The 24,832-nt window shown below is 43.2% G+C and overlaps 1 protein-coding gene across 61 annotated transcripts in view; it reads left to right on the plus strand.

The window, feature by feature from the left end:
- The window catches only part of Tcf4 (transcription factor 4), a 345,898-nt gene extending 327,390 nt beyond the window's left edge, over positions 1-18,508 (plus strand). For 34 of the 61 annotated variants that reach the window (NM_001437098.1, NM_001437100.1, NM_001437067.1 and 31 more), the window contains 5 exon segments: positions 6,691-6,826; positions 8,738-8,900; positions 12,133-12,362; positions 13,203-13,343; positions 13,558-18,508. In NM_001437098.1, the coding sequence (NP_001424027.1) occupies positions 6,691-6,826; positions 8,738-8,900; positions 12,133-12,362; positions 13,203-13,339 (666 nt within the window). In that variant the 3' untranslated portion in view covers positions 13,340-13,343; positions 13,558-18,508. 61 annotated transcript variants of the gene reach the window in all.
- Positions 18,509-24,832: the final 6,324 nt, after the last annotated feature.

The following is a 24,832-nucleotide window of genomic DNA, read 5'->3' on the forward strand; positions in this document are numbered from 1 at the left end:
GAAACAGTCCCAACACATGAGACATAGAAAAAGAAAAACGAACTGAATTCAGCGTTTACCAGTTTGCATCTTTAGAACCACATCACAGAGCTATAACCATTTCGGTGGATGGTCCAGGGGAGTGGTCCAGTTGGTCACATGACAGATAAATATGACTAAAGAAAGTCACCATTGGTTAGATTCTATGTAAATCATTTAAAGGGGCCAGAGAGATGGCTCAGTGGTTAAAACACTGCCTGCTCTTACATTTGGTTCCCAGCACCCGAATGGTGGTTCAGCCACCTGTAACTCCAATTCTAGGAGACCTGAACCCTCTTTTGACCTCTGCAGGCACCGAATGCAGATGGTACCTGTACCACAGGTGCATGCTGGGAAAACTCTCACGCATATAAGATAAATCGATCTTGAAAATGTGAAATCATCTTAAAAATTATTTCACCTCAGAACAAGCATTAACTAAATGTCTAAGGATTACAGAAAAAGAAACCACAGTAAATTTCAGATAAAGTGTGGTTTCTAGGGGGTGGGGGGTATGAGGTATTCTCACAGCTTTTATGAAATCATCTCCCAGTCATGCTTAAAGAGTCAAGGAAATAGAAACCCAGGAACTGGACCCAGCGCTGCTTTCAGTGAGGGTCCTTGAAATGCTCAATTGTGTGAATGATTGCAAAAAGTGATAAGTCCAGAAGCTGGGCCATTAGGGAATTGTACTCATGGCTCAAGGATATCCTGGACGATAGAAATTTCTCCTATGGTGGTTGGCCTTTAGAATTCTGGTTTGTGTCCTACAAGTCCCTGGGCCTTTGGTACATCCTTTGCAGTATTGATCCACTGCTAGCTTGGCATGAGCTCTGAGTTCCAACTAGGAACCACTGAGAATCTTCCTTCTGAATTCTGTCTGGTTAAAGGATCCACCCTTTGCCTAAATGGGATGTTGCTCATAGGTGAAAACCAGTTTGCTTTCCTCTAATATGACCGAGATCTAGGAAGGTGACAGGAGCGGAAATTGAATATCTTTAACTGTCATCTATAAATCGTATTTTATAGGCAGATTTCCTTGGAACACCAAAAATGTTTGCTGTCTTAGTGCATCAGAATGACAGAGGGCCACCCCCAGTTCGTGTATGTGTGTGTGTGACTTTCTGAAAACCGGAAGCGATCAATAACGAACATCAGTTTTCAATAAGGCAAAAGTTCCAATAATATGCCTGGTTTCGCGCCACTGTCACATGGGTCTCGACAGGGACAGATGACATTTGCCAAAAGTCCCCATCCTGCTCTTTTAGAAGGATTATGGTAGGGTAGGCGGGGCCAGGGTCTGAAAGCCTGTTTGGAAGCAGTTATCTCTGGCGATAACATTAACTAGAATTGAATAACTGCCAAATGAAATTTAATACATTTTCCCATCCATGAAATAGGCCTCTTAAATACAACAGAATAATTACTTTCACAATACTCCCTGGAAACAAAGAGAGCAAAAGCACTGAATATCTTTTTTGTTTGTGGTGTTTGTTGTTAGCTGGAGGGTAGGGACAAGGGTATTTACTGAGATGTTCTTCAGTGTCCCTGAGTAAAATCAGCCTGGCCAACAGCCACCTAATTTGAGACTGCTTGTCTTTCAAATCTGTTTATGTTGGAAGAGTCGTGGCAAATATTAAATTCTGTAATTTAGTTAGACAGCTTGGCCTTTGCCTGAGTTGGTCAACTCTGACTTTTTTTCCTGTAATAAAAATAAAATGATCTTTGAATGTAATATATGCATGCATGTAATATTCATATACACACATACATATATATATGTTTTATGCATACACACACACATACACACACACACACACACACACACACACACACACACACACACACACACACACACAGAGCTTTCTAACAAAAGCCCCAGAAGGCAAGCCCCTGTGCCCCTTAACTCATTTCCCTCTCCTAGGTGTATATTTCTATGCCCCGTAAAACTGATTTATATCATAAGCTTTCTGAGTTAGTTTAGATCTTTTCTAGTTCTAAACTAGTTGTTAGGTAAGTCACTCAGCCATTCCTACTCCTAGATTTCTTCTCTGAAATGAAGCTTAGATTTCTGTGTTCCTCTAACCCAGTGGGACATTTTAATGCAGTTCTAATGCTGTGACCTTTTAATATAGTTCCTCATGTTGTGGCGACCCCAATTATAAAATTATTTCTGTTGCCACTTCATAACTGGATTTCTGCTATGTTTGTAATGTAAACATCTGATATGCAGACTATCTGATAGGCAACCGTTGTAAAAAGGTCTCAAAAGGATGGCGACCCACAGGTTGAGAACAACTGCGCCAATCCCTTAAATTCTATGCTCTATGAATTTAATGTGCCTCGTTTTCTTCAGAATCTGGGGTTATTTAAATTATATGGTACGTGTACGATTCAAAAAAGTTAATATATGCCTAAACGGATTTGATTATTCCTAAGGATAAACTGAGGCAGACGAATTTCAATTCCGGCTATGCCAGAATTAGTGCCCTGACCTGAGATCCAGAGTAACAGATATTTGTTTACATGGTTGACCTGGTCTGCAGAAGGGGCAGACCCAGGTGGCTACGTTGTTCAGTTCGTAAGCCTTGAACCACACGAGCACAGAGCAGACCATGCATATTCTGGCCTGGGTTAGCTTCAGAGTGAGGAGCTGGTCGGTCCTTCAGACAGTCTTGACCTCGGAACTTTGAACTGCTCACAGCAGTTACAGAGCCAGGGGACAGCGAAGGTTCTCCAGAAGCACAAGTGGGACCAGGCGCTCCGTAAGAGGAAAGAAAGGGTCTTAGGTTTCCAGTGCTCTCTGGGCCCCAAGCCCAATTTATAGCTTTTTTTTATTATGAATTTTGTTTTTATTTTTGTTTAAATCAGCCTCTATTCTATCTCATCAGAACTCCACATGAGTTGGTCAGTACATGGTTTGACAAGGGTTGTTGTAAGCCCCTGAGGGCGGGCCTCATCTCTCTGTTTATCGCACTTGTACAGTCACAGCGCGAACTAAGTAAACAATATCTGATAGGTCAAAAGCAATTAAATTAACTCATTTTAAATTTCACCTTTGGTGGGTAGGTACCTCCAACCGTATCACAGTGACTAGAGGGAGAAGAGTCTCTTTGGTAGTAGGAAAACTTAACCATTCTTGCTAATTACTTTTAGTTCTATTTGATCTAGATGAAGTTCATCAAAACAGAGCTTTAATAAATGAGGAATTTTTAAAATATACAGGCTATATCATATTAATAATCAATCCATGGGTTAAAGGAACTTGTTTGGTTACGTATACTTAGCCTGTGGTAGGTGACTAAATTCCTGAGGTGGGGGCGGGGAGGCCCTCTGTCTGTCTGGATAGCTGTAATTAATGGGTTTGCACTAGCCTGTGCCACCGACCTACCTGCCTTGTTTTGGTGCCACTAGAGACGATATTTCTAAGAGATAAGCAAATAGGTTGAGGCATACTTGTCTGTGGCCAAGAAGACAAGCTATCAAGGGTCACTCCTCAGACTGGAGTGTTTGTTACCCCACAGCTATAGGTCACAGCTCATTACCACCTGGAGCCGGACCCATCCGAGGTTATCAAAACGCATAGAACACTGACACGTGGAAGGCACTCGTGACCCCAACTTTCCACACGAGAAATGATGGCTGTTTGAAAGTACACCTATAAAAGACAAAAGTAAAGTAACAAACCTCCCTAAATCCAAAAGAGAAAGGGACATGAGGTAACGAGTATCAGCTCCCATATGTCCCCTCATTGTACCCTGAAAGGACTTAACGTCAGACAGATCTGAACGAAACACGGATTGTGAACAAAAGTAAGGCCAGTAAGGTTAGCCCGAGTCTCCAGGGTCCTTGAGCTTCATCAGAAGTCAGTTTTATATAATATGCGAGTATTTTTGGTTAACGTGCTCAGTCCTGTGCACAGCTATTCTGTTATGCACTACTGTTTCCGTATAATATTAGAATTTTTGTGTTAAACCTGGGCTTATTCTCTGCTGCCTCTAGTGTTGTTTCTTAACATTTTGCATTATAGCGACTTAAGATAGCTATGCCCGTCTCACAGAGCGAGCAGAGAAGCTGGGGCTCTACCTTCCTTCTTTCACTCTGTAACCCCGACTTTCACAGTCAGCCAAGATGTAGAATATAGCAAGACCGTAAGTTCTTTTTCCCTATTGTGGGAACTAGGAGGGAAAAGATTCAATTAGCATCTGTTTTAAATGAAAGCCACAAGAAGAAGCAGCACCTTAAATCCTCCCACAGCTGCCTACAGAGAAGGCCCGTGAATGTTTTTTAAAATGGCTGAAGGAGAAGGGCTGTCATGTACACGAAGGTCAAATCTGCATCACTTTCTGGCATACCAACCTGGAGGCACCCCTCTGGAGACACAAGATATTGAATGCGTTGGGGTTTCCAGAGGAAAAATAACAAACTTAAACCTGCTTGGAAAGTGACTGCCATTCTTGTTCCTGAGGAAAATCAAAAATGCATGAAGTGAGGCATCCGTGAAGGAATAGGTGCATGGCCTCCCTCCAGGAAAAGACCTGAGTTCAGAGAGAACCTGCCTGCTTAAAGAGAGAGGATTTGTAGTCTGTGGCACTCTAGTTCTGACCCTGGGGCTTGTGAATGTGATCTTCTGCCCTGCCGATCTGTGGTCAAACCAGAATGGGCTGCTTCGGAAGGTGAGCGGGTTCCGGGTACATCTGAAGAATCTTCCTCGTGGAGACTCAGTGTGCACCACTCAGGAAGTTCATGCTGAACACAGGCAACAAGTTCACAGAACTGGGCTGTCCCTGGGCCTCAGCGGAAACGTTCATTTACACTACCTAATATTCAGGGCTGTTGGGTTCTGTCATTGGGCTTTGAATCTATAAGCAATTACAGGAGTGCAGGTGTACCTCCGTCACTGACCTGGATTATTATTTTCTTCTCTATTACGTGTGTGTGTGTGTGTGTGTGTGTGTGTGTGTGTGTGTGTGTGTGTGTGTGTGTGTCTGTGTGTGTGTCTGTGTGTGTCTGTGTGTGTCTGTGTGTGTGTGTGTCTGTGTCTGTGTGTGTGTCTGTGTGTGTGTTGTGTGTCTGTGTGTGTGTCTGTGTGTGTGTGTTGTGTGTCTGTGTGTGTGTCTGTGTGTCTGTGTGTGTCTGTGTGTGTGTCTGTGTGTGTGTGTATGTGTGTGTCTGTGTGTGTGTCTGTGTGTGTGTTGTGTGTCTGTCTGTGTGTGTGTCTATGTGTGTGTGTGTGTGTGTATGTGTGTGTGTGTGTGTGTGTGCACATGAGTGTGTGCAGTTTAGGGCTGGGTCTGATACAAAACCCTTGAGAGAGAGATGGGAGTTTTGTTTCACATCTTCAGAAATACTTATTTAAAACATTTTGGTGGCCAAAAAAAATTGAAGAATTTTGCTTTGTGCGTTTCTAGTTTTCACTAGAGAAGTAAATGTTGATTCTCCACAGTAGACACTCATGGATACATGTTTTTCTGGTATAGTCACTGGGTAGTGGGCTCTCTAAATCGACACCTGGAAACACAGAGGTAAATGTAAGAACTTCCTGTGCCTCGGACTCCACCTTCTTAGTGGTTCTACCCCAAGGCGTGTGCTACAGAGTCAGCAACCACACCCCCAGTGCCACGGCCTCACCAACACTGAACTGCAGCATAGGTAGCACCATGTCACAAAACGCCATGGTAATCTTTTCAAGTCAAGTAACCGCGCTGAGCTCTGGAAGTTCATTCTCGGAAGCATGAGGAGTATTTGTACTCCGGCGTCTTTCTTCAGATCCAAGTAGTGGGGATGGGAGGAAGCTGGAAAAACGTCCAAACATCCTCACACGGCAATGATGGCATTACTGGTGTGTTTAATAAAACCTTTATTGGTACATTTTCCGGTGTGGTGGCCTTGGCAGAAGTGGTTCCCCTTTGGGTTTGGAGCTCAGCAGCTGATGAAACACAGTGAACATTAATTTGGAAAGGGCCGCCAGTTTTCGGAGAGCCAGGTGACATTTTATTATAGCCGTACCGAGCAGGGGGCTATGTCCCATGCTGCATAGCTTCCGCTGTCAGAGACTTAGCTGGCATTATGGAAAATGAGAGGCAGAAAGGAAAAGGGAAGAAAGAAAAGGAAAAAAAAAAAAGAAAAGAGAAAAGGATGGCAGGCCTGGGAATCTTATCCCCTGAAATGAAAGCCGAATGCCAAATTGAAATTCCTGTAGGATTTCCGATAGCAATGGGGGAATTAGGAAGCCCACAATTAAGCATATGGGCATTAAGATAATTGTCGGATCTGCTGGCGGACATGATAGAAGACAGATGGGTAAGAATCAGTGCGCTCCGCTGCAGCACCCTGGGAGACAATTTGACGTTTTACCTGCCTGAGCTGCTCTGCTGTGTTTGTCACTGGATGTAAGGCATGGCATCATACTGAGAGTTAAGTGTTGGGTTTTGGGTTTTGGGTTTTGTTTTTTTTTTCTTTTCTTTTCTTTTTTTTTTCTTTTTCTCTTTTTGTACAGACCTGTAGGTGTATGTGCAGTCCTTCAGCGCCCTCTAGTGAAATGCACAGGGCGGCTCTTCCCCCAAACTCCCACAGGCTACTGGTATTGCATCAAGTCCTAGCTACCCCTGGGAAATAGCCGTTGTCCCTCCTAGTCCACACTCAGTGCCCTGATTCCTTTTGTTGTTTCAGGTCGGGGCCCACCGTGAAGATGGCGTGGCACTGAGAGGCAGCCATTCTCTCCTGCCAAACCAGGTTCCGGTTCCACAGCTTCCGGTCCAGTCTGCAACTTCCCCTGACTTGAACCCACCCCAAGACCCTTACAGAGGTAAGTCAGGTCAGAAGGCATGCTGACTTTTGGGGAAGCGTCTTTGGCAGCATGTCGGAGGCCCTGGCAGAAAACCAAGAGCCAAATTTTGTACCAAAGTGGTAAATAATGGGAAAGGAGCTAGAATTTGGCCAGCTAATTTGTGTTCCTTCGGTAACGGTTACCCTCCGACACCCTCTGACATCCCAGTCCCATCTGAGTAGGGAATGAGACGACAGACTGCCGAGAGGAAATGTTATTTGAGCTATTTCCACATCTCACTCATTCAGATCCCCTAATACGGTTAGCTGTGGCCTGAAAATGAGCTTTCCAAATGGGTAGGAAGGAAATTGTTTCTGCTGTTCAAGATGGAAGGAAATGTAGGTACATTAAAAAGGAACTGGGGTGGTTGTTGTTTGCTCCTGAGTGATCAAGCCCGGGAACCATGTGTCATGTCCATGTTGGCATCCCCCACCCTGCCCCAGATACAGGGACCTGCCATGTCCCCAGGAAGTTGTGCTACAAAGACTCAACCTGGGTCCAGCTTCCTGTGCTACTCACGGGCCAGACGAACAATGGCCCCGCGTCTCCTCATTCCTTCCACTTTTAAAATAAACAGGATAATGCTACCTTGGGGAGTCCTATAACTAGCCTTTCAGCCGTTAAGCAGTGTGAACATTGTATACTTTTTATAGATACAAATGAGTTGTTCACTCTTTACCCAAGCAAGAGTGAGCCCTTGGCTTTTCTTTTTACTCTCTGTTACGCCGTTCTCAAACTGTAGCTGAAGAGTAGCAGATTCTGATAGCATGGCAATGGACTGTGCCTTGCTCAGGGCTCCCAATGGTACAAATGCTCCCGGCCCCTGAAACAAATTCTCAGTCACAAGTTTTCAGAATACCGAGAGTATAGGTAAAAGATCTCCACGAGAGACACGCGTCAACCTGAGAAATAGATGACATTAAGGTCATGTTTTAAATGTAATGTGGGGGCCAGAGAGACATTAAGAGCACTTGCTAAGCAACCATGAGAACTAGAGATTAGATGTGGCACCTACAAAACTAACTGAGCGCCCTTTGCACGCCTGCAGCCCTAACTCCCACGAGAGAGGGTACAGGAGAGCCACTGGAGCCTGCTGGCTTCTAGATGCCCAGGAAGACACGAGTTCTGGGTTTTAGGGAGAGATCCCGCCTCAAAGGGTAGGCAGAGAATGAATGATAAGAGAAGGAAGGACACCAGATGCTCTCCCCTCGCCTCCTCTGGAGAACACGTATGCTCATAGGCACATACACGTGAGCATACACTCAGAGACACATACACACAAACAACTCACCTGCCAAATGTTGCATGAGCGTGAGCAGTGGAGCAAGGATAAAACTCCGGGTTCCTCCTGTGAGCAGCGCAGCCCCATCCATAGGTCCCCATTTTAAACGCTGATTACTCCTCAAACATAAGAGAAGCTTAATTTCAGACTATCATTAGGGTATCTATTGAAGCCTTGACTGCACGTATTTAGCGTACTCCCTGGGAATTATATTTTAAGGACATTTTTCTATTAAATCATTGCATATGGAAGAAACTCAATATAATAGCTGATATTTACTCCGGTTCTTAATCAGAACATTGAGGTGTATGATTTTCATGATTATGATTTTCATCGCAATTAAGTTGATGTTTTGTAGACAGTGAAATTACCATCTACTCCAAAAGATTGCAAAATAGAATTTAACCTCAGAGCCGATGCGAGGGAAACTTGTTTCCCACAGGTGCATTTCTGAAACTTCAGCAGACAGCAGGAGAAGTGACGAGGGATCCCAGTTCCCCGGGACAGGCGGGTCCTCTGGCCGGAAGGTTTTCACTTCTGTGAAGGCGTGTGCTTAAACGCATGGCGCTCTGGACATCACCTGATCTCTCTGTTTCTTTTCCGATTAGGGATGCCACCAGGCCTCCAGGGACAGAGTGTGTCTTCCGGCAGCTCTGAGATCAAGTCCGACGACGAGGGCGATGAGAACCTACAGGACACAAAATCTTCCGAGGACAAGAAACTAGACGACGACAAGAAGGATATCAAATCAATTACTAGGTCAAGATCTAGGTAACAGTATATAATACTGTCGCTTCATTTAATTCCTTTACTGGACTTTGATGAAGTGAACAGAACAGGAAGAAACTGGTTAGTTTTTTCCTGTCAGGTAAAGCCTCCGATGAGAGGAAAACGCAAGGCCTATCCTAGAAGCATTTCAGGTATCCTTTAAGATACCTGCATTCTAATGGAGCCTAAAGGCCTGTGAAGTTACAAATCTGGACCCAATGCTAATTGCGCACCACAAAATTATCTGTACCCGATTGGAGTGTACCTGATTTATACCTGATTCAAGAAAACAGTTTCTTGTTAAAACTGTATTCTTCAAATTTGCTCAGAAATGGTTTTCTCCCTAAAATCTTTCCAAAAGGGCGGATTTTAGCCACACTAAAGAGTCAATTGCTTGTATATACAACTGTAAGTTTTCTTTTTCTTTTTCTCTAAAGCAAGAAGGTTCTGATTTCTCAGTTTTATCCTAAACAGGTTGGCTGCGTGTAAAATAAATTCTAATATTCTTACACACACACACACACACACACACACACACACACACAGAGGATGATTTGAAATTCCATGGCACCCATACACATCCCTCACTCCTGGGTTAATTTTCTTTGCAGATTACCCACTGGTGCCAAGATTACAGCTTCTTTCAAAGGTTGTGGTTGGGAGGAGGCGGGAGGGCTATAGCTGGCATCTTTCATGAATCAAATTCACACTGCCTTTTCATGTCTTTATAGCTACCATGAAAAAATTACATTCTGTGTCCTGCTACTCCTTGTTTGCGCTTCTCTTACCCTCTCCCCATCCTTGGCGTTTCCTGATTTGTGGCCACAGTGGCGAGAAATCCTTGGGTGGGGATTTCACATCCTGAACAGCTTCTCTGTTAGCCAAGTCGGTTCTTGGTAATTTAGTGGCCGTCACAGAGACATGTTAGCGGGTTCTTGGAAGTTTCAGAACACCATTTCACTTGCCACTGAGTGTCTTCTCGTTAACAGTCACCCCCATGCCAGTCACAGTACATGCTTCTCGGAGTCTGCAGAGAAGCGGTTCTCTTCAAACCTAGTGTAGGCCCATGAGCAGTTCATTTAGGTGAGTAACTGATTTCTAATTAGCCATTAGCCTGAAAACTTTTAGAGGACAGATTCCCGTTTTCTGGCACCACACATGGTCAGTATCTAAAAACGTTGCCAATCTTTTGCTCTGGGATAGCCCTAACAGAGACCCAACTAGACCTTTTTGCTTGATGGTATGCAGGAGCAATATATGCAGCCCGCATTCCCTTGCCACCAGCAAACATTCTGGGAGAGGGACAAGGGGGAGCAGTGACGGAGGGGCCTTGTCATGGGGTGTGCTGTCTCCCACTGCTGGCTAGGAGGTCATTACTCCAGCCTTGGAGTATTCCACACTCCCGCCCCAGCACGCCTCATCTGTCCCAGCATCCACACATCCCTCAGGTGCTTCACAGAGTCCAAGAAGACCACTGTCATTTCCTCCTGGTTGGTCCTTCTCCAGGGCAGGTGTCCCTGCTTACAATTGGGATGCCACCTGAGAACTTGCTTTTCTTCCCTTTCTTATTACCGTTCGCTCACTGTGCTTAGTGGCAGCTTTTAATGACATCTCCCTTCAAGCCCACCCTAGACTTTGAGCATTTGCGCACTCTCCTCTCCCTCCCTTCTTTCTGGTATCTGGCGGTGTGCCTGTTTCTTCTTCCCTGTGTTGGGAAAACTGGAAAACCATATACAGAAGAGTGAACCCAGGTCCCTGACACTCTCCGTGTACCAACAACCAAAAACAAACAACAAACTGCTCTAAATGAGTGGACAACCCTGTTGTAAAAACCCAAGAGTAGAAAGAAACAGAGAAAGCATTTCCTAACACAGGCATGGACATTGCATAGGGCTTCGTGGGTTCAGGGCAGATGGCACAGGAAGGCTGTACCCATACCTTTGAAGTCAGCATTCATTACATGCACAGTGAAAACGAGTCTTCCACATCCTCAGTTCTAAGTAGGATGATTCATCATCTTGACTCTGAACAATTAGGGCCTAGCGGATTTTCAGCCTCTTTTCATATCCTGTACCCAGTGGCTTGTCCTCAAAGTAGTCACCTCCCTTCTCTCTGTCTTTCTCTCTCTGTCTCTCTCTGTCTCTCTGTCTCTGTCTCTGTCTCTGTGTGTGTGTGTGTGTGTGTGTGTGTGTGTACACGCATGCACATGCGATATTTCCTTTTTATTTCCCTAATGTTTCTCAAGTCCAGAATCCAGAAAAGATTTTCCCTCATGGTATCTTGTCTAGAGTTTTTTATTTACATGTTGTCTTTCATAAGATTTTATTTTTTTAAATCTCCTCTAAACTTTCTTTTCCTTATAATAGCCCTCTAAATGTTTGAACCCCTGGCCCCATGAATCCATCCATGAATGATCTGTTCTCCAGATGGCTCACCCGCCCCTCTGTTCACCCTCCACTGCAGAGAGTCTCAGAGGGTCACCATGACCATCAGAGACGGTCAGACCTTATGCACACCGAGCCCGTGCTTTTGCGATGAATCATAGAATATTTTAGTGCTAACAGCGAATCCTGCTCTGCTTCCTCTGTGACTCACAGAGATCACGGTCAGCTCTAAGAGGGGGTATCTGGGCCTGTATCATGTTACATAGCTGCTACCAATCAGGTTTCCTCGGCTTCTTTTGGAGATTTCAAGCCATAATATGAAAGACCACAGAAATCATGTCTGTTTGTTTCCCAACTCTTTATTCAATGTGTACAGGAAATCTTCTCAAGACTCAGACAAGGTTGGTGGACTGGACAGTCTGCTCTCTGATATTTCTATTTCATACTCCTGTTAACCTAGCTTGTATTGACTGTGATCTACCAAAATCTGATTGTCAACCACTTGTTTTTCATAGGTTGCAAATGTCACAGCATGAAAAACATTTAAAGACAGTTTAAGCAATCTGTCAGTGTTTGTATAAGTATAAGCTAAGCCTGGGTCACTGTCTGCATTAAGACTGAGCTTGCGGTCTTCATTCTCCCTCTATGTCCAGTTCATCCTCTCCTGTTTGATTCCGGTAAAATTCTGGGGAGCAACCAAAAGTTTCGTGTGAGCTCTTTTCTAAACCAACTCCTGGGTCAGACGAAAGTCAAAGGATGAATATGACAAGTGTCAAAGGAAATGTAATACAGATTCCGTCACATCATCTCCCAACACCGTGAGTAAAGGTCTCATCCGTCTTGTGTTACAGCAATAACGATGATGAGGACCTGACCCCGGAGCAGAAGGCTGAGCGTGAGAAGGAGCGGAGGATGGCCAATAACGCCCGTGAGCGCCTGAGGGTCCGTGATATCAACGAGGCTTTCAAGGAGCTGGGCCGCATGGTACAGCTCCACCTGAAGAGCGACAAGCCCCAGACCAAGCTCCTGATTCTCCACCAGGCAGTGGCTGTCATCCTCAGCCTGGAGCAGCAAGTGCGAGGTCAGCGCGTAGATGCTCAGGCACCCTCCAAAGAATTGCCTGGGTGTGGGACTGTATCAAAATCTGTCTCCTGTAATTAAGTTGTAGAAGGTCCTTCTAACTGGTGCTGTACTACAGCTTTTCCGTCTGTGTTCTCAGTCATGAGACGGGATTTACCAACCTATTTCCATCCCATTCTTGTGTGTGCATGCGTGCATTCGTGCGTGTGTGCGTGTGTGTGTGTGTGTGTGTGTGTAGACCAAAGAGGTTAATTAGCCTGGGACATCATTCCTTTAGAGTTATCCATCTCCTTTCTTGAGACATGGCCTCTCACTGGAACTTGAGGCTTTCCCTTTAGACTAGAGCTGGCTAGCCAGTGAGTACCAAGGATCTGCCTGTCTCTCTTGCCAGCTCGCCACCACACCTGACTTTTTACTGTGGGTGTTTGGTAACTGAACTCAGGTTCTCAGTACGTGCACAGTAATCACTCCTGATGAGCCATCTATCTTCCTGTCCCATTATTTAAAATGGCTGTTCTTGTTTCAATGAAGACTCTTGTTCTGTGACTCAGTCTAGCCTAGAACTCTGTAGCACAGGCTGACCTTACATCTGGCTCTGCCTCTCTAGTGCAGGGACATCAGGCCTAGGCCATTATGCCTGCCTTTATACAGTAGAGTGGTGGTAAGGATTCTGCGTGCAGTTAATGGCCATTGAGATGGGCCACCTCATAGCACACCTTCCCTAACTGCTCCCCTCATCTGGTCACGTGAAATGGAGTCTGAATGTCTGGCATGAGCAGAGGAGCGCCTCTGTGGAAGAGCCCTGCGCTGACTGGATGCCTTGTGCTTTCACATCCCACAGAAAGGAACCTGAACCCAAAAGCTGCCTGTCTGAAAAGAAGGGAGGAAGAGAAGGTGTCCTCAGAGCCTCCCCCGCTCTCCTTGGCTGGCCCACACCCTGGGATGGGAGACGCAGCGAATCACATGGGTCAGATGTGAAAGGGTATGCTGAGTGAGGTTTCCCACCATTGCTGCTGGCTTTCCACCATGGCTGTCTCACAGTTCTCAGTGGCTCATGAGCTACAAACAACAGCTTTTCCCTATATTAGCCAATGGTTTTTCTCTCTTGAAAAAAAAAAAAAGAGGGCTTTAAAAATAATAAAACATTATTTTCTGTCACTATATTAATTATTTTTTCTCTCCTTTTCCTTCCTCAGGTCCAAGTTGCCACCTTGCTTCATTAAAACAAGAGACCACTTCCTTAACAGCTGTATTATCCTAAACCCACATAAACACTGCTCCTTAACCCCGTTTTTTTTGTAATATAAGACAAGTCTGAGTAGTTATGAATCGCAGACGCAAGAGGTTTCAGCATTCCCAATTATCAAAAAACAGAAAAACAAACACAAAAAAAAAATGAATGAAAGAAAGAAAGAAAGAGAAAATGCAACTTGAGGGACGACTTCTTTAACATATCACTCTGAATGTGCGAAGCGGTATGTACAGGCTGAGACGCAGCCCAGAGACTGAATGGCAATCCTTCCACACTGTGGAGCAATGCATTTGTGCCTAAACTTCTTTTGGAAAAAAAAATATAATTAATTTGTAAGTCTGAAAAAAAATATTTAATTTAAAAAAAATTGTAAACTTGCAATAATGAAAAAGTGTACTTCTGAAGAAAAACGACATGAACGTTTTTGTTGGTATTCAAGTCAGCTAATGTTTCTAATTACCGGATATTGAATAGAGGAAGCCCGGCTACCCTCATAACAAAACCAGCAACCGTCCTGATGGCAACCGAAATGATGACATTAGCCATTCCTTAGGGTAGGAGGGACAGATGGATGTTATAGACCTATGACAAATATATATATAAATATATATATAAATATATATTAAAAATTTAGTGACTATGGTAAGCTTTTGTTCATTTGTTTCAGACTTTTTTCTCCTGTAAAAAAATAGTACTGATTAACTTTTTTAAAAGAAAGATTTTACTGTAAATATGGATTTTTTTTTTGTCTGATTTTTGTCCCTTCCCCCAGTTTGTTATCGTGACCTGTAGTGCCAACTCTGCTTCCGGAGGGGCAGTGCAGGACGAAATGCTGACCCTGATGTTGCTTCTCATTCATAAATAGTAGAAAGTTGTTTCTCCAGTCTTTTGGGAACACAGGACTTAAAAGTCACATCATGTGTAGAAATTACATGCAGCATTGCCCGGGCAAGGCAAAAAGAGTTTGTCTGGCTTGTGGCACTGTGCTTGTTACCCTCTCCTGGGATTTTCAGAGGTACACGGTTAGAATGCTACAATGTTACCACTGTGCCTTCCAATGTTTATATCATCGGAAACATGACATAATCAAAGTGGCTGTGATTTAACAAAAAAAAAAAAAAGATTCAAGTGTTACCTACCTGTGTAGCGGAAGTAGTGTGCAGTGAGACGTTTCTGAATACATGGTCAGATTTTTTTTGGAAAAAATACAAAAACAAAAAAAAAAACAAAAAAAATTAAAAAAAAAAGTCAAGTTCAAAAACCGTCAAATGAGAAAATCGCAAGGAGTGTGACAGCTGATTGATTTTGTTGCTTTTCTTGATTTTTTTTTTTTGTTTCCAAATGGGTTTACTAAAAAGTACATGACTTACCTGCCTCCTCCTTCGTCTGAAAACAAAAAACAAAAAAACAATGCCAACCTATCCCACAGCATTATAGCAAGCCTTATAAGCCCTAAAGCATTAAGTTGCACTTTGGTGAGGAGGGGTAGCGCAGTATTCTCTCTGGCCAGTATGAGTGAAGTTTATACTTAACATTTGATAGAAACATAGATCAAACTGTGGCACAGTAACTCATCAGATAGCTAGCGTTGACTCTGGGCACAATTGAACCAATTCCCATCCTAAATCTTTCCAACAATTGACTTTGGTGTACAGTGCAGTGAACACATAGAACTCCTACTTAAGTATTCGTCAGCATCCTTTTGTCTCTAACTCGGTTCTGTTTTGACAGCCACACAATCTTGGCATGTATTAAGTAAAAAAAAAAAAAAATCCCTGTTGAAGTAGTTTTCCCACCTATCAGCACTGAGTAATTGCCGTAACTCAATGGAAATGGTCTAAACGCCCCCCATCTCTTGTCCTGTACCACCAGTTACACAGTGACAAAACACATCTGTAAATTTTATGCAACCAATGGCAAACCTATCATTATTTTGAAACTGTGTATGTAAAAGTTATATTTTTACATGTAGACTCTTGTTATTATGTGTTTTAATACATTGTATCAGTTTTTTGTTTCCTTTTTTTTTAACTGTGTGGTTTTAAAAAGTCATTTAAATGAAATAGCGAGCTACAAGAATCTGAAATTTATGTTCATTTCTGAAAATGTAAGAACAAATAAGATAGTTATCACGTGGTCACCTTTTACAAACCCATCGATGTTTTGACTAGCTGTGTGTATGTGTGTGTGTGCGCATGTGTGCGTGTGTGTGTATGTGTGTTGAAAACTGTAAATATGTTCAGTAGCGATAAAACGACAATGCTTTGATTTGTTGAGAAGTTCCTAAAATGTGGAGGTGGATTGAAAATGTAGGGGAATAGCAGAAATCAGATTTCATGAAGAGCTCTTCTCTTCGGGGGCTTTCCTGTGGAATGGTCAAACAGAGGTGCTCCAAGAAGGGCAAGGAAGACAGTAACTTCCCCTCCTCCCTGAACGACGGAAACCATGTGTACGTGGTCTCTCACCATGTTAAAGATTTTCTTTCCGTGATACATTCTGCACTCTTTTTGTATAGTCTACCAAGGCGGGTATCCCTGGGAACAATATTATGATATAGGAAGCAGTATACTCTGATCACATTCAGGAGAATTGTATAGAAGAGAATATGGTGTTTACTCTTTAGGGAACTGGAAATTCTCCCTGCATTGATGTACATCTTCAGAGCGGCCCTTTTGATACACGTTATCATAAAGGTGCTGACTAAAGCAGAATTAAAGTTTTTCAAATCTGTAAACAAAGCAAAAAATTAAATTACAGTCATTCAATTGTTTGTTTTTTTTTTTTCCAATTGGTGCTTTTATATTTTGTTCTCACTCAGACAGAAAAGGCTGCAATTTCTTGTTCACCAGCTTTGATGTATTCATTACTCGGTAATGTAATACGGCTATTGTCAAATTCCTTTTGGAAATAAGCAAAAGGCTTCCCCAAGGCCTGCAGCAGCTGCTGGCTACTTTCTGCTTGGCGCAGAAACATGATCTGACCCTCTCTGTAGTAATCGAGTTGTATCTCCAGTTTTAAAAAGAAGGAAAAAGGGAATGTGGCCGTTTTAATGTGTTTTTTTTTTCTTTTCTTGTTGTTATTTTGTAATTCTCAAACCCAGGTAAGATATTGGTATTCCTGCACTGGATTTTTGAAAGAAACTTAGCAGAAGACAGGATCGAGATACTATAGAAGCATTTCCCAAGTGTTCATACTATACTAGACATAAATGATAACGGCGATGTATAGGTTCAGGATCGGTTTAAGAGACTCAGATTTTGAAAGCAACTTGGAACGGTTGATCCACCTCCACATTCGAGTAATTAATAATTCTGCAGAATTAGGGATCTGTCCATCTAGGAGTTGTTACCCATTTGTCTTCTGTGTGGCTGCGAGGAACACTAACGCTTTTACAACTGTCAGTTCACCCAGTGGTACAACTGATTCTGACTCAGTCTTCCGATTCCTGTTTTGTATTTTGTTTTTCCACTTTTTTCCTATCTCTTGATTTTATTGTTGTTGTTATTGCTATTGTTATTATTATTATTCGTGATCTTTATTTCGATGAGGGGTTGGGAAGTGGGAGGGAGTCGAACTGAGACTAGGGGTTGAGAGGATTTTTTTGGTTTGGTTTTCTTTTCTTTTTTTTTTTTTTTTTTTTTTTTTTGTTTGTTTGTTTGTTTCATCTTTGCGTCCGACAGGCAGAATATGGTCTGTGTCCAAAACGGAACTTAAGTCAGGAAGGAAACCATTCAGCGTAAACAAGCACAACATGTAGTCTGTCGGCTGTCTGGAAGCAAAAATAAATTAATAAATAAATAATAAATAAGTAAAAGACACACACGGAGGTGAAGATGAAATGTGATGGATTCCGAGACAATGGGGCACCAAGGCCTGTAGGCCTCCTCTTGATTTTGCTTTGGTTATGTTTGTTTTCCTTAGAGATGTTTTTTTCCTCACGGGACTTGAAGTGACTCATCTCTGTGCAGTAATGGTTTCGCCATATGCTCATTTCAAGTATTATAGACATATGTAATGGTGAAATATATGAACTGTGGCCTTTTTCATTCTTGTTATTTGTGATGCAATTAAGTGAAGAGAAGAAAAAAAAAAGCAGAGATTTACCATGTATCAGTGCCTGGCTTTTTGTTATAAAGCTTCGTCTGTCTAGTGCTCTTTTTGCTATAAAAATAGACTGTAGTACACCCTAGTAGGAAAAAAAAACCCTAAATTTAAAAATAAAAAAATATATTTGGCTTATTTTTCGCAGGAGCAATCCTTTTATACCATGGATATTACAAAAAAAAAAATTGTCAGATTCTGAATATTTCTTCTTTGTAGATTTTTGGAATCATTATAAGTAAAAGTTTGTTACTTTATTTTACTATTTAAAAGATGTTATTTTGCCATGTGTTACTGAGATGAAACTGTATGGTATAGCTTCTTCTGTTCGTTTTTTGTTTCCGGTTTTTTGTTTGTTCGTTTTTGGTTTTTTTTTTTTTGTTTGTTTGTTTTGTTTTGTTTTTTTTTCTTAGTTGTAGGTCGCAGTAAGGACTTTTCCTTTTGTTTTTGTTTTTTCGTTATGTTTTGTTTTGTTTTTGCGACTGTACACATAGCTGCAGCATTAAAAACTTTTAAAAAAATCTGTTAAAAAAAAAGAAAAAAAGGGAAAACGTTTAAAAAAAAAAGATAAACAGTTACACCTTGTTTTCAACGTGTGGCTGAGTGCCTCGATTTTTTCATGTTTTTGGTGTATTTCTGATTTGTAGAAGTGTCCAAACAGGTTGTGTCCTGGACTTCCTTCAAGAGGCGAACAACCCAGCTTGGTCTAGGCCATGACCTGTTCCCATCTGTAGTTACTCGATGAAGTCATGTACATGACCGTTCTGTAGCAATAAATGTGCCATTTTTATAAACCGTCTCTGACACTCTTGTCTTCACTTCTCGTGCACACAGCCCTCTTCTGTAAGACGACAGCCACTCTTCGTGCGTTCTGAGTGTTGGAGGTACTGACAGTTGGGGAAAAAAAAACAAATAAATAAATAAATCGCAGAAACAAATTTTAAGGCAAAGCCCATGGTTCCTCAAGAAGAGATGCCCCCTTACTGAAAATGGAACAGGATGCATGCAAAACACTAAGAAAGCGGTCTAGAGAATTAAGTAATTGAAGGATTGGGATTGATGCGCGCGCGTGCGCGGAACACTGAAGCTATGCGCTGGGAGAGCCCCGAACTGCACCAGTGTTTGGGATTGCGCGGCCAGTTGCCGAGTCAGCGGCCCAAACCTCCTGGATCAGTTGGTCGGCTACTTAGCAGAATATTCTCAGCTAGACCGTTTCGATCAAAATAAATATGAATGAAACTCCAGGAAAATCTCACTGCGTATCACTCGTGGAAAGCCGCCTGTTGTTATCTGCAGTTCTGTGCTATTCTGTTGTACCCATGCCGTGGTAGACTCATCCCACCGCTCCAGATTCTGGTTGACCCTCTTGACCATTTCCCAGATGTAAACAACCGGAGGAAGTATTATTATTATTATTATTATTATTATTATTATTATTATTATTATTATCATCATCATTTCCTAGCTTGTAAAAACTGATGTGTGTCACCTGTGGGAGTGGAAACATGTGCAGATCAAAATGATGCAGTGTTATGTACTATAAGTTGGTCTTTCTGTAGAACGGACACCAGCCTACTTTACAGAACCCGAGGGCTGTTTGGCATTGTGCTGTAGAGATGTAACATGGCGGTGAAAGACAGAAGGGCTTAACGGAATGCTCTAACCGGCTACATGGGATTGGGGGATGTCTCCAAGTTTGCTCTTGTATTCTTTCTCACGGGGCGTAGAGACTAGTTATTTGGAAGAAGATGTGGTACCATTTGGTTAACATGTAAAGCGTCCTCCGTAGCCAAATGTTGGGAGTTTGTTTCTCCCCCCACCCACCCCCATTTCCTTTTGATCGGATTGTTTGCAGATACTTAAATTTTATGAAATTTCCAAATATTTTGGTTGATAAGCCCTTGAACGTTTTAAATGATTTGAGATGTTCTTATGTTCTTACTGTGTGTTCTAAATATATATATCTGAAAGAGCCACAAACATTTAGTCTTTCAGTTTTATATTTGATCATATAATCTCTCTGACACTATGGAGGGGAAGATGAACTAGGCACTGTCCGGTGTCTCATATCATCCATTAACACTAGATTCGACTTCAGAGGACGCATGATAGGATACATGAATTTAGACTCCGAAGAGAATTTAGATTGCCCAGGAAGGTATAAAGTTAACAAGATCCCCCATAAAGGCACGATAGAAGATAAAATCGGGCACCATTTTTAGCCTTATAATTTGATTCATTCTTATAATCAATTTGCAGGCCACCTTTCTTTTGCTTAAGAGCCTAAGAGACATCACACACGACCTTCAAGGAGGAGCTTGAAAAGAGCAGCTACCACACTACTTGATGGTCATCCCAGGAACCCCACACTTACCCTGCATGTGGATCCCCTTCCCTGCCAGCTAGCTCTCATACCCACAAGCGTGCTCCTGCCTCAGACTAGTCACAGGTCCATGTTTTCACCAGCCAGGCCTGAGAGATGTCAAGAAACATGGCCTAGGATGAAAGGGTTAAGTGGACAAGCCAATCCCGAATCACCTGGGTATTTGTTTGACTGAACAAACACGCATCAAGTAAAATCCACAAGTCTTGAGAACAGTAATGTGCGATGCCTCTGGCTACCAGCCTGTGGGGAGAATGGTGGGTGCTATGAACTACACCAGTTAAACCAGCTAGACATACATCCACTTGTGAACTACCTACCAATTAAGATGGTGCCATTTACCCCCAAGTACAGCATGTGCCCCATGGCTTAGCCCACCTTCAAGCACAGGACATGCCGATGCCTTAGCGCTCCCCAACCCCCAACTCTACCGTAGAACAGTGTGTCCCTTCAGTTGTTCTTTTATACTGTGACCGACTTGTGAATAGTTTGATAGCAAGAGAAAACCACCGAGCAAGAGAAGCACGAGAACGATCACATTGCAGGGACACATGTTCACAGAGTGCAGGTTTAAAAAAAAAACTGGTGTAAAATAACCAAAACTTTAAAAAGTCAGGACACCAACCCCAGGGCCCTTGGCTGAGCCTAACCAGAACCGGACTGCTGTCTGACTTCTCTAAGTGTTCTTTTTTTTTTTTAAAGACCTTTTGTGTAGTGCAGGAAATAATATGGTCCTCATCCACATCTGTTATGCTATATTTAGAAGTCAAATAGCTTTGACACTGGCAGGAGCCCACATGCTTCTGGCAGGAAACAGATACTAGCCAAGGGCAAAGTGCAAATGCCCGTGCAGAGTCAGACCTGCAGACTTGAGCTTTCCCACAAACACCATCCATCCCCTGATGAGAAACCTTTATTCTTTGTACACACAGATAGACACAGGCACAGACACGCACACTCACAAGACCATGTAGTGAAGAATATGGGAACTTGAGTTTCAGAAGGAATTATATTGCTTTGCTTAGCTGTTTCCGTCTAACTCACAGGAGCATTTTCTAGGCCTTAGTGCTTAAACAAGGAGCCAGTGTCCTGGCTTTGGGCCTAGTCATCTCTGCACAGGGCCATCTACTGAAGGGCTAGTCCAGGCTTTGAGCTTCACAAAGATTCAACTTTTCTCCTTTCCATCAGATTCCCATGGTTTTCTCAGCAGAGTCCCTAGAACTCCTGAACGTCTCCTCTTCTACCCTAGTCTACACATTGGTGACATATTACCATACAAGAAAATATTTCTGTTACCAGAGGTCCATCAAAGTCAAGTTTCTTTATCTGGCCTCCTTTTAGAGAGGGGAATAATCAAGCAAAACAGCTTTGATAATGAATTTTAAAAGCAGACTAGTCCCCAGAGTAACATGTAACACCCCATGGTATGTTCACCCATCTTCCTCTAAGGGTAAAGTCTTAAATGACCATTGTGGCTTTGCCCTAACCAAGGCACCAGTAAATATCAGTGCCTCATTTGAACTTCACTAGTGCTCCTGTTCTCTTTCAATCAGAGTGCCCTGCCCTTTTAGATTTGGGATGATGGTGCTGGTGGTTTAGGTAGAGCCTGTGGGCCTTGACCCTGAGGTCTTATCAAATTGCATCGGCCCACTGCCTAACCAAATTCTAGCAGAAAATCAATTTTCTCTTACCATCACCTTTCTTTTCCTCTTTAATGAAAGGCATTGGGGCAATAAAAGCTAGGGAAACAGAAGATAGAAGTGTAGTTACCGTGACTTGAATAGGGAGTGACACTTGGCTTCCATCAGTGCACCCATTCTGGATGCTGATTGGGTCCAGGCTCTGGGAGGGTTAAGAGGTAACAGCCCTTATCTGTAGGAAGGTGGTAGAGAGACAGCAGGCACATCTCGGGACTGGTGGAAATGTTGAAAGGCCATCAAGCCACACTAGGGTGCACTGACAAGAGGTACTGGGGTCAGTTCCTAAGGAGACAGGACCATTGTAAAGTGACCAAGTATGGGACACCTTTGGATGGAAGGGGGCAGTATTCTGAATTTAAAACACTATGGTTTCATCTGTGTCATCTAGAGCAAAGCTTGTAGGAATATGACAGTGTAGAAGACCTTGACATGGGTCTCACCTCTCCATCACCAAAGATACTTTAAACCCTTGTACTGCCTCTGTGGTAAATAGATTATCTGCCTAGGGCTCTCAGTGCAGGGCTTTGTGGGTGAAGAGAACTAAATCTGTAAGGTCTTTCACTGATCTGAAGCAGAAGCTAAGGCAGCAGGACCAGTATCCACAGAAGACCATTGGATCCAGAACACAAGACCATGGCCAACCTCTGAAAGGGACTCTAGATACCTGACCCTGCCATAGTTCCCCAAGTAGCACACCGTAGGGTCATTTTTATCTTCTAGAAACTCACACCAAGAGCATGCAAGCAACTTAAAACTAGAAAATACAATCAATGAGACTGTGTAGACCAAACCCAAGGAAGCTGGCAGGAAACCGATGGATGAAGAATGCTGTGGGAGTTAACATGAGGGTAGAGCCATCCAATGTGGCAGCCGATCATGGAAGAAACAGTAGTAAATTAGGTGTGGAGAACATTCTAGATGGCAGGAGAAATAGGGCCATGGGTGAGGCAGGCCCTATTCTGGAGAGAATATGCAAAGCAAAGAGGCCAAAAGACGTCTGAATAAAGAGATCATGTGGGGTGGGCAAAAAAAAAAGTATTTTAATTTTTTTTATCAAGTTTTGTTCTAAAAGCCATTTAAGTCTACAGTGACAACAGAGCCATAATGGAAGTGACACTATCTTCTCTGTCTCACAAACCCACTTTCACTGACCCTCCACACAGCTCTAAGGATTGGTCTCGTGATGTACGCCTTCAAAAGAGAGAGTAGTGGAGGCCCTGGGGCTGCAGTTAACTGGGGCACCAGAGGCAAAGGTCATCACAGGCAGACTGGCCAGTACTGGTGGAGTTCTTCACTGTTCAGGGGAAGAAATCCCTGGCTTGAATTGAAACATGTCTTCTGACCTTCCTAATCCAGAATATGGTACCGCTTGTGAGGCTGCAGGCCACAGCCGCCTCCCTGATGATATTCCTCCTTTTTCAAAACCAGCCTCTGCAGGCTTCCTTCCAACCAGACGGCTCAGCACCCCAAAGCCTGCCAGTCCCCAAGCCTTTGTTCAGGCCCCAGTTTTTTTTTTTTTCCTTTCCCTCTCCACACACATCTTTTCCATTGTCTGGTGTCTGCCTATGATCATCTGGTCCAATTAAAAGAAAAACAAAAACAGGAGAATACCATCTGGGGTTCATAGTTAGAACCCATATCAAAACCACTCACCGGTACCACAACAACAGTGAGTTTGTTACCAAAAGTAGCTGAGATGCAAAGGAAACAAAGCACAAGCAAGCGTACATGAGAGATAACATCTACATCGTGTTGACGTTTGCCGCAGAACACGACTTCCTAACTAACTCATTTCAAGTTCTTCTGCTATCCAATCCACGTGACTCTGGGCATGGTGACCACTCCCAGATCACAGATGAAGGCATAAAAGCAGAGGGAAGTCGTTAGGCAAACCCCAGTCAAGGGTAAGATCAGGATCCAAGCCTTCTTCTGGCTCTTAGAAGTAAGGCTTACATTTTCTGGGTGGCAAAAATGATTGTAGTATGAATAACTAACATATTCTCACAGCCGTGAGATGAGGTTTACAGAGAGAATCACTGCCATGTTTACAGAGAGAGGCACACTGGCTAGAGACATAATACTGAGCTTCCCAGAGGATCCTGCAGTAAACGTCCAGGAGGAGACTTGAATGCCATTATCTTCCCACATTGCCTTCCACTGGGAAAATGAAGGAAAAATAAATGTGAACACAGGTGTCACAGGCTCCAGTCCAAAAGCAATGTCACCTTCAAACAAACACATAAGGAGTCAAGTCTTTGACCCAGTCAACACTTGGAAACCAGGCAATGAGGAGAAGTTCCTGTGTCCGTTCTGCCAGCTCTGAGAGCAGTTTGGAAGCTTCGTGTTTGCGAATCGCCTGAGGTCACCCAGCTGATGGTCTCCCCTGGAGAAACAGCAGGCTTCTTTCAACTTGTGCGAGGAACTTTCCAGAGAGCCTTTGATTTGGTGGTCCATTATCACCCTACTACACAAGGCCACCTCGGCCTGTCTCAGATCAAATGTTTAGCCTCTCCTGGAAGTGTGCTGCACACATGTTGATCAGGGCTACCCAACGGGGATGATTAAGAAAGAGATACACTGGGGTGGTGGTGGGGTGAGAGGAACCCTTCTCAGCAGAAGTAGGAGAAACAGACACAAGCCCAGGCAGATATAGGATAGAGTAGGAGGAGCTCAGTCCTGAAAGAACAAAATGGAGGAAGAGAATTAAAGTAGGCTCTACCTGTGGTGTAGGTAAGTGTAGACATCGGAGACCCCAAGCACCTCACCTTGGAAAAATACCTCTGCCTTTTCCTGTTAGGAAAGCACCAATCCCTACCTTTTCTGGGGCCCATTTGGAGTCAGCCACTTCATGAAAGAAGGGAAGATAAAACTGGCTTAAAGCAGTATTAGGGCAAGCTCAGTGAAGTGAAATCATCCTGAAAGGTGACTAGTCCCGTATGTTTTCAGAACACGCATACATATTCATCATATGCTGGAATGTTCAGCTCAGGCATACGGAGAGCATCCAAAGTTACATAAGGGTCCATGTGCCCATC

Source organism: Rattus norvegicus, chromosome 18 (genome assembly GCF_021556685.1).
Source record: "Rattus norvegicus strain SHRSP/BbbUtx chromosome 18, alternate assembly SHRSP_T2T, whole genome shotgun sequence".
NCBI lineage: Eukaryota > Metazoa > Chordata > Mammalia > Rodentia > Muridae > Rattus > Rattus norvegicus.